This window comes from Orcinus orca, chromosome X, assembly GCF_937001465.1.
Source record: "Orcinus orca chromosome X, mOrcOrc1.1, whole genome shotgun sequence".
In the NCBI taxonomy this organism is placed as follows: domain Eukaryota; kingdom Metazoa; phylum Chordata; class Mammalia; order Artiodactyla; family Delphinidae; genus Orcinus; species Orcinus orca.
This window is the reverse complement of record NC_064580.1, coordinates 61,287,764-61,304,911: the sequence shown is the minus strand read 5'-3', so window position 1 is coordinate 61,304,911 and position 17,148 is coordinate 61,287,764. Positions and strand designations below refer to the sequence as shown.

General features: G+C 42.2%; 1 protein-coding gene across 1 annotated transcript in view; it reads left to right on the top strand.

Moving 5' to 3' along the window:
- Positions 1-7,468, top strand: part of TEX11 (testis expressed 11) — a 345,012-nt gene extending 337,544 nt beyond the window's left edge. The window contains exons 29-30 of the mRNA XM_012535167.3: positions 6,202-6,366; positions 7,226-7,468. Coding sequence (XP_012390621.2) covers positions 6,202-6,366; positions 7,226-7,288 — 228 coding nt within the window. The 3' untranslated portion in view covers positions 7,289-7,468. The remainder of the gene's footprint in view (positions 1-6,201; positions 6,367-7,225) is intronic.
- The last annotated feature ends 9,680 nt before the right edge of the window (positions 7,469-17,148 follow it).

The window sequence follows — 17,148 nt, the reverse complement described above, 5'->3', positions numbered from 1 at the left end:
AAGTTAATATAACAAATTATAAATATATACTTTCATTCTTTACTTCTCTTAGCTTCTTTGAAACACATAAAATTATATGAAGTAATTAAAACTTTTATTGTTGCATTGTCTATTTCAAAACTTACCACAGGGCTTCCCTGGTGGTGCGGTGGTTGGGAGTCTGCCTGCCGATGCAGGGGACAGGGTTCGTGCCCCAGTCAGGGAGGATCCCACATGCTGCGGAGCAGCTGGGCCCGTGAGCCATGGCTGCTGGGCCTGCGCGTCTGGAGCCTGCGCTCCGCAACAGGGGAGGCCGCGGCAGTGAGAGGCCCGTGTACCGCCAAAAAAAACTTACCACAAAGCTATAGTAATCAAGACAGTGTGGTACTGACATAAGGATAGACATAGAGATCAGTGAAATAGAATTAAGAGTCCGGAAACAAACCCTCACCTTTATGGTCAGTTGATTTTTGACCAGATTGTGAAGACTATTCAATGTGAAAATGTAGTCTTTCTAACAATGGTTCTGGGACAAGTGTGTAGCCACATGGAAAAGAATGAAGTTTGGACCCCTATCTCGAAATGGATCAAAGACCTAAATGAAAGAGCTAAAATTATAAAACTATAATTATACATAAGCTAAAATAATAAGACTTTTAGAAGTATAGGCTTAAATCTTTGTAACCTTGGGTTAGACAGTGTTTTCTTAGATATGACACCAAGAGCACAAGCAATAAAATAAAAAATCAATTAATTAGATATCAGCAAAATTAAAACTTTTCTGTGAAGGACCAACAAAGAAGTGAAAAGATAACCCACAGAATGGCAGTAAATGTTGGAAATCATATATTTGTTAAAGAACTTGTACTTAGAATCTATAAAGAGCTCTTACAACTTGATAATATAAAGACAACTAATTTTTTTTAATGGGCAAAGATCTGAGTAGACAGTTCTCCAAAGAAAATATTCAAATGACCAGTAAGCATATGGAAAGATTCTTGACATCATTAGTCATCAGAGATAGGCAAATCGAAACACAATGATCTACCACTTGGCACCCACTAAGATGACTGTAGTCAAAAAGACAGATAATAACAAGTATTGACAAGGATGTGGAGAAATTGGTGCCCTCATACACCATGTTACTGTACAGTGGTACAGCTGCTTTGGAAAACAGTCTGGCTAAGTTCCTTAGAAAGTTAAACGTGAAGTTACCATATGACCCAGCAATTTCACTTCTAGGTATATACCCATAAGAAATGAAAACAAATGCCAAACAAAGACTTGTACACAGATGTTCATAGCAGCCCAAAGTGGGAGCAACCCAGATGTCTATCAACTGATGAATGGATAAACAAAACGTGGTATTTCCATACAGTGGAATATTAATTGGCCATAACAAAGAATGAAGTATTGACACATGCTACAACATGGATGGACCTTGAAAACATTATGCTAAGTGAAAGATTCCGGTCATAAAGGACTACATACTGTGTGACTCTGGACATTTATCTGAAATGTCCAGAATAGGCCAATCTATAAAAGACAGAGATGGGGGTTATTTGGGGAGATGGGGAGTGACTGCAAATGGGCATGGGGGTTTCCTTTTAGGGGGATGAAAATATTCTACAATTGACTGTGGTGACAGTGGCAGAACTCTGTGAATGTACTAAAAGCCATTGAATTGTACACTTTTTTTTTTTTAGCAACTTTCATGGTTTGGATGCTTTTTTTTTCCAAATTTATTTATTTATTTATTTTTATTTTTGGCTGTGTTGGGTCTTTGTTTCTGTGCAAGGGCTTTCTCTAGTTGTGGCAAGCAGGGGCCGCTCTTCATCGCGGTGCACGGGCCTCTCACTATCGCAGCCTCTCCTGTTGCAGAGCACAGGCTCCAGACGCGCAGGCTCAGTAGTTGTGGCTCACGGGCATAGTTGCTCCGCGGCATGTGGGATCCTCCCTTACCAGGGCTCAAACCTGCATCCCCTGCATTGGCAGGCAGACTCTCAACCACTGCGCCACCAGGGAAGCCCTGTACACTTTTAAGTAGGTAAATTGTATGGTATGTGAATTATATCTCAGTAAAGCTGATGTACACAATATTCACTTCAGTAACCCTGAAGAGAGCCTAAAAAGACAGCATTTGTGTTCCAAAACACGTACAGTTTTGTTAGACTGTTATATGACTGCCATGTTTATTAAGATGTTGAAGGCAGAGAAAACTGGCTTCAAATATGAGCCCCAGAAAATCATAAGCGCAAACATCTCTACTTGCTGGCATTGATTTGTATGTTACCACAGGCAAGCCTATGTTGCACTGGGGTGAGTAGCTGCATGGTTGCATTTCTTCGCTGAAGATGAGTGATTCTCCTGAGCAGTGCTGGACATGAGAGTAGCTAACGCAAATGAAAATAAAACTCCTCCAGTTCCCTAACTCATTGAATGGCACCATCATTCCTCCAGTTGCCTAAGCCAAACATCTCGGAGTCATCCTCAGTTCCTCCCTCACTCCCATTTCTAATCTATCACTAAGTCCTGTCAATTCTGCCTCCTAAATATCGTATATTCATTTACTTTTCCCCATCTTCCACCATCACCAACCTAGTTCAGGTTATCATCTCTTACCTCAGCTACTGCAGGAACCTTTTAGCTGGTCTTCTTGCATCTCTTGCTTTCTTCATTTCTCCATCCAGCAACCAGAGTGATCTTTTAAATTTTAGAATATATGTGACCTTGCTTAATCTTCTTCAGTAGTTTCTCATTGCTCTTAAAAACCAAAATCCTAAACATGGCCTACAAGGTCCTGCGTACCTGTCTGTCCTCATCTTGAGCCACTCTTTCCGTCACTCTCTGGACTGCTAGCCACACAGTACTCCACTAATTACCACCTCCTAGACAAATTTGATGGCCTCTTTCTTTACCCTGGCCTTCATTATTGACCACTGCCTCCTTATTGAAATTGTCTTTTCTTTTGTCCTTTATGTTCTCATCACTCTTCTGTTTTATCTTTTCCCTCTTGCCACCCAACTATGAACATTTCCAATATTCTCTACTCTTTCCTTCTCCATATTCTATACTCTGTCCTTTAAGTGGATTGATATTTTTCAACTATTACCTGAGTTCCAGTCCATATCTGCAACAGCCCACATGATATCGCCAAAGTTACCTCAATCTCAACATGATTAAAATAGAAGTTAACATTATTTTGATCCTTTATCCCCAGAAACATTTCCTTCCAATTTCTTCTTTCAGTGGTATCAGCATTCTCTCAGCCATTCAAACTATGTACTTCAGAGCCATTTTTAATTGACCTATCTTCCATTCCCCATATCAAATCAGTTACCAAGTTCTACTGATTCTTCCTTTAGAGTGTTTCTTACATCTTTCCATTTCCATTGTCACTATTTCTGACCCTCATCCACTTCATTCTTCATCTCTTAACAAGTCCATTTAAACAGTTCTCGCTGTATGTGTTTTCTCACACTCACGTCTGTTCTAAACACCACTGGCATTTCAATCTTATTAAAACTCCAGTTTCATCATATAACTTTCCTTCTCAAAAAGTTTCAGTAACTTCTCATTGCCAGCAGAATAAGTCCCAAAATCTGTGGCCTGTTATGCAAAACCCTTAACACTCCAGCCCGATGTTTCACAAATTACATTCCACAAGATGTTAGTAAATGATCTACATACTCTGGATTAAACAAAGTTACATGGTTTCTTCACTGTAAAAGTTCCTAAAACTTTTAATGAACTAATGTGCATTAAAACTCTCCAAGAGGTTGTATATAGAATGCAGCATTTCCAAAATGTATTTGACTAAAGAACCCTATTTTTATACACCATCTGTTAACATTTTTCATGACACTAATGTTCTAAGGAAAAGCATCTAGGAAGTGCTTAGGTAGCCCCATCCTACATTTCCAGTCCTGTTTCCCATTAATTTCCCTATATCAGTTGTCTGCTTGGGCCAAATGACTGTTAGTTCCCCTGAGACGTGCTTAGTCTCAAGCACAATCTGAGTCTTTATTGATTCTGTTCTGCCCACATGGAATGCCCTTCTCTTTCTCTCTATATATTTTTTAAGTTGAGATACAATTCGTATATAAAGTTCACAATTTTAAGGTATACAATTCAGTGGTTTTTAGTATATTCACAAAATTCTGCAACTATCACCAGTATCCAAATCCAGAACATTTTCATCACCCCAAAAAGAAACCCCATAACCATTAGCAGTCACTCCCCATTCCCCTCTCCCCCAGCCCCTGGCAACTACCAATCTGCTGTCTCTCTGGAATTGCCTGTTCTGGACATTTCATATAACCTCTCTATAGCTAGATATCCTGCTCATCTACTCTAAGATCATGTCTATTTGTTCAGTCATTTGTTAAGTCATTCAGTTAAAATCACAACACGGTCATGTGTCAGGCTGTGAATACGCAAAGGTAGATGACATTCTGCCTTTAAGGAACTCCCAGCCTAGTGAAGGAGACAGACAATAGGTGCCGTGAACAAAGTGCCATAGGAACAAAGTGGTACAGATAACAAATTGTGGAGAGTCAGGCAAAGCCTGAATGAGGAGGTAGCATTTTAATAACTGGATATTAATTCATTTGTTCATTCATTCATTCAGCAAATATCTGTTGGACCCTTATTATGTGTCAGGCACAGTGTTGGACTCTGAGGATACAAAAATGAAGAAGAAAAATTCCCTGTACTCAAGGAGCTCAGCCTGGAGGAGATATATATATACACAGTTTCAAAACAATGTGATATAAGTTGTATTAGAGGAATGTAAAGCTTGCTGTGGCAACAGAGAGAAAGGAATAACTAACTCCGTTTGTTAATTTGAAGAAAAGGTAGAAGTTTACCAAGTGGATAAAGATTGGGTGGGGGACTGGCATTTCAAGCAGAGAGACTAGACCTCTGACTGTGCCAGCCCAGTGCTCATTTGTTTGACTGAGCTGGAGCACCTAATGCATGTGTCACTCTGACTAGCCCTTAATCACATTCCTGGTGTGGTCCTCTTTATACGTGGATGCCTTGTCTCCCCAGAGGCATTATGTATCATTTAGGATGAGAGCTTTGTCTTGTCACTCTTAGCACCCTCATTCTCATAGTGTTTTATGCATAGTAATTTTTTATAGATCCACATGGGTGAAAGGACAGCTGAGACAATGTCATTGACACTCTCAACAACCTGCTGCCCAGGTCTTCTGTCACATATCCCCCTTCAAGGGCCTGAGACCTCTTGTGTAGATGAAGGACTTTAACATGGAATGAGCACACAAGTGCTCCCTCTGTGGTCCATCTCCTATACAAGAACGACAAAAGTAGGTCCTTAGACTAATCCTTTTTGCTATTGCAAAATCTTGTGATCAGCCATGTTAAAAGACAAAGGGACCATCTTAGAAATGTGCCCTGTGTTCATAGCAAGGTAGATACTGTCAACACTAAAGATCATTTTTAAATTGTAATCAGTTGACTTGAAGTACAATAAAACAGATTACACTCCATAATCAGTTTTTGCCTTCAAAGTGGAATCTGAGGTTTCCCGGAGAAGGAATTCTGCCTCAAGATTCTAACAGAAATTCTGCCTGAGTTTCCAGCCTGCTGGCCTGCCCTACAAATTTCAGACTCAAGATCACAACATCAAGTCTTACCTGATTTTACAGCCTGCTGGCCTACCCTACAGATTTCAAACTTGCCAGCCCCTACATTGTGTGAGCCAGTTCCTTAAAATAAATCTCTCTATACAGATGCAAAAAATAAAGATTAATATAATTTCTATTCCAAACACAGACTGATTCAGGTCAAGGAAATTAAGAGATTCAATAAAACTGCTGCTTCACAACCTTCTCTGAAAATTAGAGATAGGTACTGGGGAGATAATCGACTGAGGACAGCAACAAGGGAAGCCCCAAACAGGATACAGGTTTTTCTCCTGCTTCAGAAAGAACTCAGTGCAAGAGGGCTTCATTGCTTTTTTAGTGTATATGTCACTTCATGAGGTCTTGCTGTGGAGCATCCTACAGCTGACAGACCTTCAAGGTGGTCTCCTCCTACTCTCCAGGAGCACAGGATTGCTCGTGGGGGCCGCGGGCTCCTTCCTCAGTGTCAGCAGAGCACCCATTGTTTAATAATACTGGGATGCAGCCCTCATAGAGTCAGGGCTACAGTGATTGTGACAGTAATAACTGTAAACCCACTGTTCTTGGATTTCAGGAAGGCTACCCAGAAATGGAGATTCTCTGGCTGATGATCAAGTCCTGGAATATTGGAATATTTATGTACAGCAGCAACAAGTATACGTCTAGTGAAAAGTGGTGTGGCCTGGCACTGCGTTTCCTTGACCACCTTGGCTCCCTTAAGAGAAGCTATGAAACTCAGGTGAGGAGGGAGAGGGCTACGGGTGGATGGCATGACTCAGGGACAGAGAGGTTCTACATAGCTCTCGTTAAGGACACAACCCTACCTTCCTTGGCTAGGAAAGGATCTTGACCATTGTTCCTCTCAGTGGTTCCACAAAAGTGCAAGAGTTATGGGACTATAAACAGTAATTTTTTATAGTGAAAACCAGGAAGAATGGTGAACAAGGCAAACTTAGGAATAGAAAATGGAATCTAATTAAGAAGAATGCCAAGAGTGGGCTCTGGAAAGATGCATCCCTGTCAATGCCAGTGCACGTAGGGAAGGACCAGCCTCTGTGCAAACAATGAGTGTTTAAAAAGACATTTTCTGCAGGAACTTTTTTTTTTTGCGGTACGCGGGCTTCTCACTGCTGTGGCCTCTCCCGTTGCGGAGCACAGGCTCCGGACACGCAGGCTCAGCGGCCATGGCTCACGGGCCCAGCCGCTCCGCGGCATGTGGGATCTTCCCGGACGGGGCACGAACCCGCATCCCCTGCATCGGCAGGCGGACTCTCAACCACTGCACCACCAGGGAAGCCCAGGAACTATTCTGAGTAGCAGACTTCTGGGCCCTTAGCTAACGAGGAGAGGCTTGATAGAGAAAAAGGTTTTGTATCACATAAGAGCAAAGGATCTTTTATGTTTTAAGTACTTCCTCCCTTCTTCTGCCTATCTCTGGTGAACAGACCTAGTGTCATGGGATCCCTTTTCCCCAGGTGAGTACTGTATGTTCTTCCCAGAGTGGTGCCTCAGGTCTCTCATGCCATCACCATGGATCCGGGAAGATTTCCCACATTTCCTTTCCTCTCAAGAAATCTATTTGCTGTTCTCTTTCCCAGATTCATGTTCTGTACAGTGAGCTTCTGGAAACATTAAATAATAAAAAAGGGCCCACTTGTTAATGAAGAGTGAGAACTGCTGGAACAGAGCAAGCTGCCAGTGACTTGAAGATGTGTGTTCCTGAGATGTTGAATGTTTAAATTCTTACCAAACTTACTCTTGAGTTTTTGTTTCTGTTTTCTCCTGCCCTATTTTCATGTTGTTAAATGACATGTTCTAAAATAAAAGCATTTTGACTTTTAGTGCTGTGACCAGCTAATTTCTGGGGGACAAATGATTTTTTCCAAAGTGCTAAGGAGCTAAGGAACATTTTATATATATATATATATACATACACACACACACACACACACACACAGAAATAGCCCATGTGAGAGCAAGCTGATTCATGCCCCATGTGACCAAAAGGGGATGTTCATCCCAGTCCCACACAGGTTGCATTTTATTAGAGAAGTGCTGAAATTCGCAATACCTGAAGATAACAGAGAACCATAGACTCTTCATCGGAAGGACCTTAGTGGTCTTTGGGCCCAGCATCGATCAGATTTCATGAAATCGATGACATCCTTGAGACTTGGTTGTGCAGTCTGTATCAGAACATAGCCTGTGACAAACTCCCGAGACAACGCAATCTGCCTTTTTTTTGCTAATTGGTAAAATACCCTTCCTCATACTGAACAGAAATGTGTCTCCCTGTAACAAGTTTGTTTCCTCTTTCCCCCATCCTGCTGACTTTCTTGTCTTCCGGTTAAACATCCTCAGACCCCCTCAGCTGTTCCTCATATGATGTAGTCACCTCACCTTTCCCAGAGCCAAGGCCCATGTTCCAGTGAGATCTGACCCACACAGAGTTCAGCAGCCTCATTCTGGCTAGACTTGCATTAGTGTACCGTAAGATGACACTGGCTTCTTTTTCCCTGTTGATTTGTATTAACATTTTTTAACTTTTGATTTTGAAATAGTTTCATACTTACAGAAAAGGTGCAAATTGCCACATACCCTTTACCCAGATTCCCCATTTGTTAACATTTTACCACATTGCCTTATCATTCTCTCTTTATTTCTTTCTGAACCATTTGAGATTAATTTACAGACTTCTTGCTCCATTACCCCTTAATGCCGCATTGTGTATTTCCTAAAAGCAAGGATACTATTCTCCTAAGTCAGGGGTCCCCAATCCCCGGGCTGCAGACCACAACTGGTCCACGGCCTGTTAGGAGCCAGGCTGCACAACAGTAGGTGAGCAGTGGGCGAGCAAGCGAAGCTTCATCTGCCGTTCCCCATTGCTCACATTCCCCGCCCACCGCCCCCCACCGCCATCCGTGGAAAAATTGTCTTCCATGAAACCGGTCCCTGGTGCCAAAAAGGTCGGGGACCACTGTCCTAAACGACCACAGTACAACCATCAAAATTAGAAAATAACGATACAAGTCTACCATCTAATCCACAGGCTCCATTCCAATTTCATTGATTGTCCTAATAAAGTCTTTCATAAGTTCAGGATCATAAGTTGCATTTAGATGTCATGTCTCTTTCGTCCCCTGCAAATGGAAACAGTTTCTCAGTCTTTCCTGATCTTTCATGACCTTGACATTTTTTAAGAGTACCAGCCAGTTAACTTTGTAACATGAACCTCAACTTCTGTGTTTCTGGTGTTTCCTAATGATTAATTTATGCATTTTTGGTAGGCACACCACAGAAGAGATGTGTTCTTCTCAGTGCATCATACCAACAGACAGACAATGTCAGTTTGTCCCACTGATGGTTCAAGTTAAGACGGTGTCTACCATATTAGTAATTCATAAGTAATTAGGAAGTATTTTGTGGAAGACACCTTGAGACCAAATATCCTGTTCCTCATTGAACTCCCACTCACTAGTTTTAGCATCCATTGATGACTCTTGCTGGAATCCCTTTTTACTGTGATGGTTGCTAAATGTTGATTTTTAAATTTCCATCATTCTGTCTTCATTTATTAGTTGGCGTTTGTTAGGGAGAGCATTTTCTTCTCCCCTACTTATTCATATTTTAAAAATATGTTTTAGTACAGACTAATGGATCTTATTCAGTGAGTTATAATCCACTATTTTGCTGCTCAAAGCTGGCTCCTATGTCGTTTTGACATGTCCCCATCATTCTTTGAACACTTCCTTACTTTGTGACATAGTAAGATGTTCCAGGCTCATCTTGTACTTTCCCTGCTCCTGCACTGGAATCAGTTATTTCTCCAAGGAGCCCTCATTCCTTTTAATGGAGAATGGTAGTATCCAAGATTTGGGTGCTAGGTGTACTCATTATTACTGGGGTGCCATTGTTTCTAGAGCCTCTCAGTGGACAGAGTTAGGAAATGTGTGGATGTGTATATATCTATATGTGCATATATGTATACATAAAGCCGAGTTCATACTGATACCTCCATTTTCAATCCAACACCAGAGGGTTCATTCTAGCCTTCCTCCCTTTCCATATTTGCAACTATCTCTTCCAACATTGAGAAATCTGGCTCCTATTAACCTCAAATATTCACTTATTTGCTCAATCATCTCCCTGCTTGAGAATAATCTCCCAGTCATGCCTCAGTCCTGACCCCACCATCCTGACCATGAGGGCCACCCCTTCAGCCGAGAAGCTCTGGCAAACACTGGCCAAGTCATCAGCCGAGCTTCCAGCCCAGGGAGTGAGCAAGCTGAGTCCCTCGCTGAGCCCCCACCAAGGGGAAGGCCAAGGAACCACATTCCATTCAAGCAGGCATTTCATATTGTTGACTCATGGGACTTACTGTTTACTCTCCCCTGCTTTCACCTTGGTGTTTTTCCTATTTAGTTTTGAGAAGTCAGCTCAAGGGTCAGTTCCTCAGAGAAACCTTCCTCCACAAGGTCAGGTTCTCTTGTCATGTGCTCTCTTAGTGCTCTGTTTTATTCTTCATAGTTTATAAACATATATTTCCCTGTGGACTGATTTGATTAACATCTGTCTCCCTCAATAGTCTTTAAGCTGCAGAAGGGCAGACAGTATGTTTCCTCACCACTGTATATCCCAGTGTCTAGCACAGTGCCTGGCACTTTCAACAAATATTGGTTAAAAGAATGAATGAAAACTTCGAAGTCTTCTTTTCATACATCCTGCTATTAACTGATGTCTCAGCTTTTACTTCCAGTCTGTTTAAGTGCATTTATCACTATTAAATTGCTCTTGCCAGTTCTTTTTGGATACAGTGTCTATCTTTATTACAGTGTTATCCCACTCAGACCCACATTATCTGCATATTTGATCAGTGCGCCATCTAATGTCTTTATCCAAATAGGTGATAAGACGTACTGAAGAGGGGAGGGCTGAGACAAAGCTTGGTGACAGGCCTTGCAGTCCTACCCACAACTTCATGCATTCATGCAACAAACAAACACTTTCTGAGCACTTTCTACTATGTACTGGGCACGGTTATAGGTACTGGGGATAAAGTCATGAGCAAAATAGAGGATGAAGTTTCTCCTTTGAGGAGCTTACATCCGAGTGGGTGTGTCAGATAATAAATTAGTATATAAATGAACTTTGTTCTTTTAACTAGCAGACTTTGGGATGATCATTCACCCATTCCATAATTGTACTGTCTACATTTTCCCAACTTTTTCACAAGGAACAAGTCACACATGAATGATTTTGTCAATGCCTTGCTAGGATCCTGATACACTGTGTCTACAATGTTCCCCTGCTTTACCCACTTACATATACTCACCTCATTTCAGAAAAGAAAATAAGCTTAGTCTATCTTGTGCTATTAGGTAGAGGGTTTTATAAATCCTTTGTGATCACTAGTTCCCTTCCAGGTCTCATGCAAAACATCCTTTCCCATAACGTATAGAAATTTGCCTGGGATTAAGAGGAAATCTACCTGTCTAAAGCTTGTGAAACCTATCATCCTCCCTTTAAAAAGGAGCATATGTCCTTCTCTCTAGGCTTCCAGCATCTTTCTTATTCCCCATGGTTACAAACACCAGTGCAGTGATCTCATCAACAGGTTCTCTCAACATCGTGAAATACAATTTGGGCCAGGAGACTCAAAATCATTTAAAGCACCCTGAGGCTTTCTTACAATTTTCGTATTTACTGTGATCCTCAGGTCCCTCTTACCAATGTCTGCTTGACCCTTTCCAGTCTAATGGACAGAGTTTGTATGGCAGAGAAGACCAGAGCAAAGGAGGAATTAAAGAGGTCCTCTGTATCTTTGTTGTCTGGCAACATTACACCATTTCATTTTTCATTTTATACCCTGTGGTACTATTGGAATTATTTTTACATGTGCTTATATAACATTTATAATTTTAAAAACTAATTATTTTTAAAAATTTATATTTTATTTTTATTTTTGGCTGCGTTGGGTCTTTGTTGCTGTGCACGGGCTTTCTCTAGTTGCGGCGAGCGGGGCCTACTCTTCGTTGCGGTGCACGGACTTATTGAGGCGACTTCTGTTGCGGAGCATGGGCTCTAGGCACACGACTTCAGTAGTTGCAGCACGCGGGCTTCAGTAGTTGTGGCTTGTGGGCTCTGGAGCGCAGGCTCAGTAGTTGTGGCACACGGACTTAGTTGCTCCATGGCATGTGGGATCTTCCTGGACCAGGGCTCAAACCCGTGTCCCCTGTATTGGCAGGTGGATTCTTAACCACTGTGCCACCAGGGAAGTCCTTAAAAACTAATTCTAATTAAAACGAAACATACTATCTGCCCCAACTTGCAGACTTTTTAAGGCCTCCTTGATCTGCTTCTTGGCATAAACAAAACTGAAAACAGCCTCTTTTTCTTACTCTTAGAATTAGCTCATTTGGGGTCAGGCCTCCCCGATATGATTCTGACAGCTCCGTGTTACTACTTTATATTCATCTGTGGTCAGATGCCCTCTCTCCACCTTTTTAATGTCTCATCATCAAAGAACTCCCTCACTTACATCATTTTCTTTCCATACTGTTACTTCTTCATTAAAATACTTCACAATTATATGGTCAGAATTTAGTTTCTAAGAGCTTTTCAACCCTTTTGGGAGGGTGGTTAAGTAGAAAGTGCAAGAAAACTAACAGTTGATGCACCCCTACTAAGAGCTGAGCCCTTCATGTGTGCCATCCCCTCTAACTGTCGTCACAACCCCAGGAAGGAGGTGGTGTCATTCTATTGTTGCCATTCCTTCCTTCCTTCTTTCCTTTCTTCCTCCCTCCCTTCCCTGTCATTCCTGTGGGAAACTGAGGCTCAGAGAGTTTACGTCACTTAGTCAAGGTCACACAGCAGGTAAATGGCAGAGCCATGATTTAAAGCTAGATCTATGGGACCCCTGCTCTTTCTTTGCCCTCATGATACCTTTCTTTTCTCTGAAACATCTGAAGTCTGCCCTCTTAAATTCTAGAGCAAAATACCTTACTATGTCCAGCCTTATGCTCTCACAAGCCCTGAGCTAATACGGTTGCTCTTTAAGTTTCCACTTCGCCAATCAGTTCTTTGTTATTGGTCAGAATTAGGTCATGGAGAACAAACAGTTCTCTTGTGGATTTCTTTACTTTCTAAGGGGCAATATTGTCAGCAAGACAAGTAAAAAATTTTGAAATGTTTTTCTTTTAAGCAAATGAAGCAAGAGAAGCCCTGGACAAAGTCCCTCATTGCTGCTAGATCTTGTCCAATGCCATTTTTGTGATCTGCATCAGGAATACATCATCCATTTCTCCCATTTTGTAAAGTGCTGTGTGATGTACTTACACTATATTACTCCTGGTCCTTTCTCCTTTCAACTTCACCAAAACTCTGTAGAGGACTCTGTCCTCACGTTTGTGGATATCTATGCACACAGCACAATACCACCTCCCATTCTCAAGGGCACCTTTCTTCTTTACAATGTGCTCCTCCTGATACCAAATTCCAGTTGTTTCATTCCTCCAAGTCTTAATGATATCTCTTAGGTGATATTTACTTCCTTGAGTTAAAACTTCAAGTTTCCCTCATAATCTTAGGTTGAACCATATGAAGTTGCCATTTTTGTAGGTCAAAACCATGGAATATTGGCAATTTCATGTGGTTCAACCCAATGCACGTGCTGTGTATTGATACAGAAAACAGCTTAAGCCGTAAGTTCTATTTATGACTCTTCCCAGATGTATTCTCCTATGACTGAACAGGCACCTCTCCCAGTGCTGTTCTTGTTGTCATATCTGATATCATCCATAGTCATTGATTTTATAATATCATCAGGTCATTTTTCTCCTTTCCCCTCCATTTTCAATTTACAGTTCTCTGTATCAGATCAGCAAGGCTCTGGGTAAACACATTTTTCCCAGTTATCATAGAGAACTCTGTCCCTAGCCAAGAGCCCAGCAATCCAGTATTTTAAACAATGGTTCAGACAAAGCAAATCCTATTCTACAGTTCCATCTCTACAGGCAACTATTTCACCACCCATCTATTCTTTTCTAAAGTACCGGTTTTCTTTTGCAAGAAAAAAAAAACCCAAAACACCACCTGGTCCGTCACATCCTTGGATTTTCTGGGCACAACTTCATAGTCCTTGGAGATGGTTTCTATGTCTCCTTTGGTGGGGCCACTCATCCCTACAGGAGATCCACCTGTTAGATCAAGAGGTGGAGGAAGGTGGAAATGGGCAGCATTTGTTTGATTTGATAGCTTTCCCATGGCTCTCTGCTAAACTGCAATGAAAATACATGATCAAAGAAAATATTCGTATTATGTCTGCATACTTATGGCCCCCTCCACATTGTCAATCATGAAGCCACCAACCATTCATTCATTCATTCATTCATTCATCTGTCCATCCAGCCAATGAGTAATTGTGGTTTAGACCCAGATCCTACCCTCAGTGAGCTTACAGGAAAGGAACTAGGTAGGCTTACATTTATTATATTACAGTGATTATAATATTAAAGACAGAACGTGAATGCTATAAAAGTAGGGGAAACGTGCTGAGATTTCAAAGGAGGGGATCAGGAAATGCTTTGTGGAGAAGGTTGAACTGGACTTAAAAGATGTATAGTATTTGAACATAAGGGGACAAGGGGAAGGGTATTCTAGGCAAAAAAACAAACCAAACCAAACAAACAAAAAAACAGCATGGCAAAGGCATGTAGTCTTTCCATACAAGGAACGATGAATGTTTATTTGCAGCATAGAGTACTTGAAGGTGAGTATTGGGGGAAAGCTTTAAAAGGTGGGTTGGAACCAGGTTATGGAGCATCTCCAATACCTGGCTAAGGTGTTTGAACTTTATTCTGTAAGCCATGGAAGGAAATTGAGCTGGGGAGTGGTGTGGTCAGAGACAGACTCTGGGAACATTAATCAGGGCAACAGTGGGTGCAGTGGATTGGAGAAGGGAGAGTCTAGAGGTAGACTAATTTGGAGGTCATTGTAACTTCTCTATTTCACCCTTTTATAAAGCCCCATACTTTTTGTGAACAGCACTTATCACTTTGTAAATATCTATTTGCGTGATTGTCTGATGCCTGTCTCCTCCACAGTAAGCTCTATAAGGGCAGAGACTTATCTGCTTTGCTCACCGTTGTATCCCCAGGGTCTGACATGTGGAATTATGTGTTTGTCGAATGAATGAAAATAATGAAGAATCAAATTGGGATAATAGCAGTGAAAACAGTGATGGTGGACGTGAGGACTATTAGACATAGAGATGATGCAAAGCTTTCAGGTCTGGGTGGAGAGGATGTTTCAACAGCATCAAATATGGCTGAGAGCTTTGTATACCTCTATGAAGGTATCAAATCTGGTGACTTGGATGACTTTTGAGAGCACTTTCAATGGAGTGGTGAGGGCAAAAGCCAGACTGCAAAGAAATACAGAGGTGGGAAGTGTTAAGAAATAGACGAAGCAGCACAGCATGGTGGCGTAACCCGGGACCAAACTGCCCAGGTTCGAATCCTTGCTCTCCCACTTACTAGCTGGATGGCTTTTGGTGAGGTACTTAACCTCTCTCCAGGCCTCAGGTTCTTGTCTATAAAGCTTCCATAACAATCCTAGAGTTGTTGTAAAGAGTAAATAAGTAAATACATGCAAAGCTGGTAGAGCGATGCCTGACACCCAGTAAGTGCTTCTGAAGGTTTGCAATTATTATTCCGCTCTTGCTCGCTAGCAGGGTCACGTGTTTCCCTCCACCCACTAACTCTTGATACCCTCTTGTCATTCTGTTTCTCCAGAGATCTGAATTTTCCAGCCCCAGGAAAGGCTTCCTACGTTTATGGGGCAGCTAGAGTGATGTGGGGTTTTTACCTCTTTTCTGTTGTTTTGCAGTCTTCTGCTCATCGGAGTCTCGACTCTGGTTTTTATTCCCCTTTACTTTCTCTATTGCCTGTTGTTATTTCTTCTCTAGAAATAGTGCGGTGAACTCTAGCAGACCCCGGAGAGCAAGCACCATTTTTGTCTCCTCTGCTTAACAATAAGGAGGGTGGGTTCCCCCTTGGCTTTTTTAGGATCTTTTTACCTTTACCTTTTGAGTTCTTTTTTTTTTTTTTTTTTTTTTTCAGTTTTCCCCTCATTCGGCCTAGGAAACTTCAACCTCTCTGATAAGGCAAAGGCCTGGGAACCTTTTTTTTTTTTTTTTTTTTGCGGTACACAGGCCTCTCACTGTTGTGGCCTCTCCCGTTGCAGAGCACAGGCTCCGGACGCACAGGCTCAGCGGCCATGGCTCACGGGCCCAGCCGCTCTGCGTTATGTTGGATCCTCCCAGACCGGGGCACGAGCCCGTGTCCCCTGCATCGGCAGGCGGACTCTCAACCACTGCGCCACCAGGGAAGCCCCCTGGGAACCTTTTTAATGCCTCAAGAAAAGTTGAAAGTTGATAAGCTCACATTTAATTTAACAAACACAAAGCCAGCAATTGCTCTGACTAAAAGCCAAACCTGGTGCATCACTGCCTGCAGGGGCCTCGGAACCAGGAAGTACTTCCTGGTTGGCGTCTCACAGCTGACGGCCCTCATGCTCTCGTGGGAACCACCACCAGGAACTACTATTTGCCACCGTGGGGCACCTACACTCTCCTTAGGAGGGCATCTAGTGGCACGTTTGACACCTCCATTCCCATATTTCCCTAGCGCCATTTCTTTGTATAACGGTAAGTAATGAGAAGCAGCGCCCTCTTCTACCACAGTTTTCTATTATTTTAAGCTGTCCTGGGATCGTGTGCCTCCACCCAACTGGGAAAAGGAAATTTCCCATGTCCTAGTCCACACATCTGTGGCTCCTTTTGCCCCCTCCTTTCCAGCATGCACCTAGCCTCTGTGTGTAACGTGTGATCATGTATAAACCTTGGGCCATGTTCTTTGGCAGCTGTATTTAAGCCGTTCACGTCACCTGCATCACTGTTCATTTGTTTTTTTCCAACTGTAAGTCCACACAAGGCATGAACTTCCTTTTTGTGAGGGATTCCGCACAGTACATGTCCTTTAGAATTCTATTTTATCATTGTCAATAAGCGTTAAGGGCCAGAAGAGGCCATAGAGATCATCTGTGCAACTTCCTCCTGTTTTAGATAGTGAGGCCCAGAGAGAGGGAGCTCATTCAACAGTCCTATATTGAGCATGTAGCATTGTAGTAGCTGCTGTGACGGCTGCAAAGATACACCAGATGCAATCCCAGCCTTCTAGAAGCTTTTTGTCTAGTTGAAGTATGTTATGGACGAGGAAGAACAGAGTAAGTTCGTATAAACTGCTAAAGTGGTGCAAAGGAAGGGAGGGGGAAGCTCTTCTGGAGAGACCAGTGACGTCATCATGAAAAATGCCATTGAAGCCGAAACCTGAAGCGTTTCATAGCGATCGGGACTGGAAACATTCCAGACAGAGGCTTTGCTCACAGGTGAAAAGGCAAGTAGTCTAGATTGGTTTATAGAGAAATACAGGAGATAATGGGGAAAAGCAGATCGGGGCCCGCA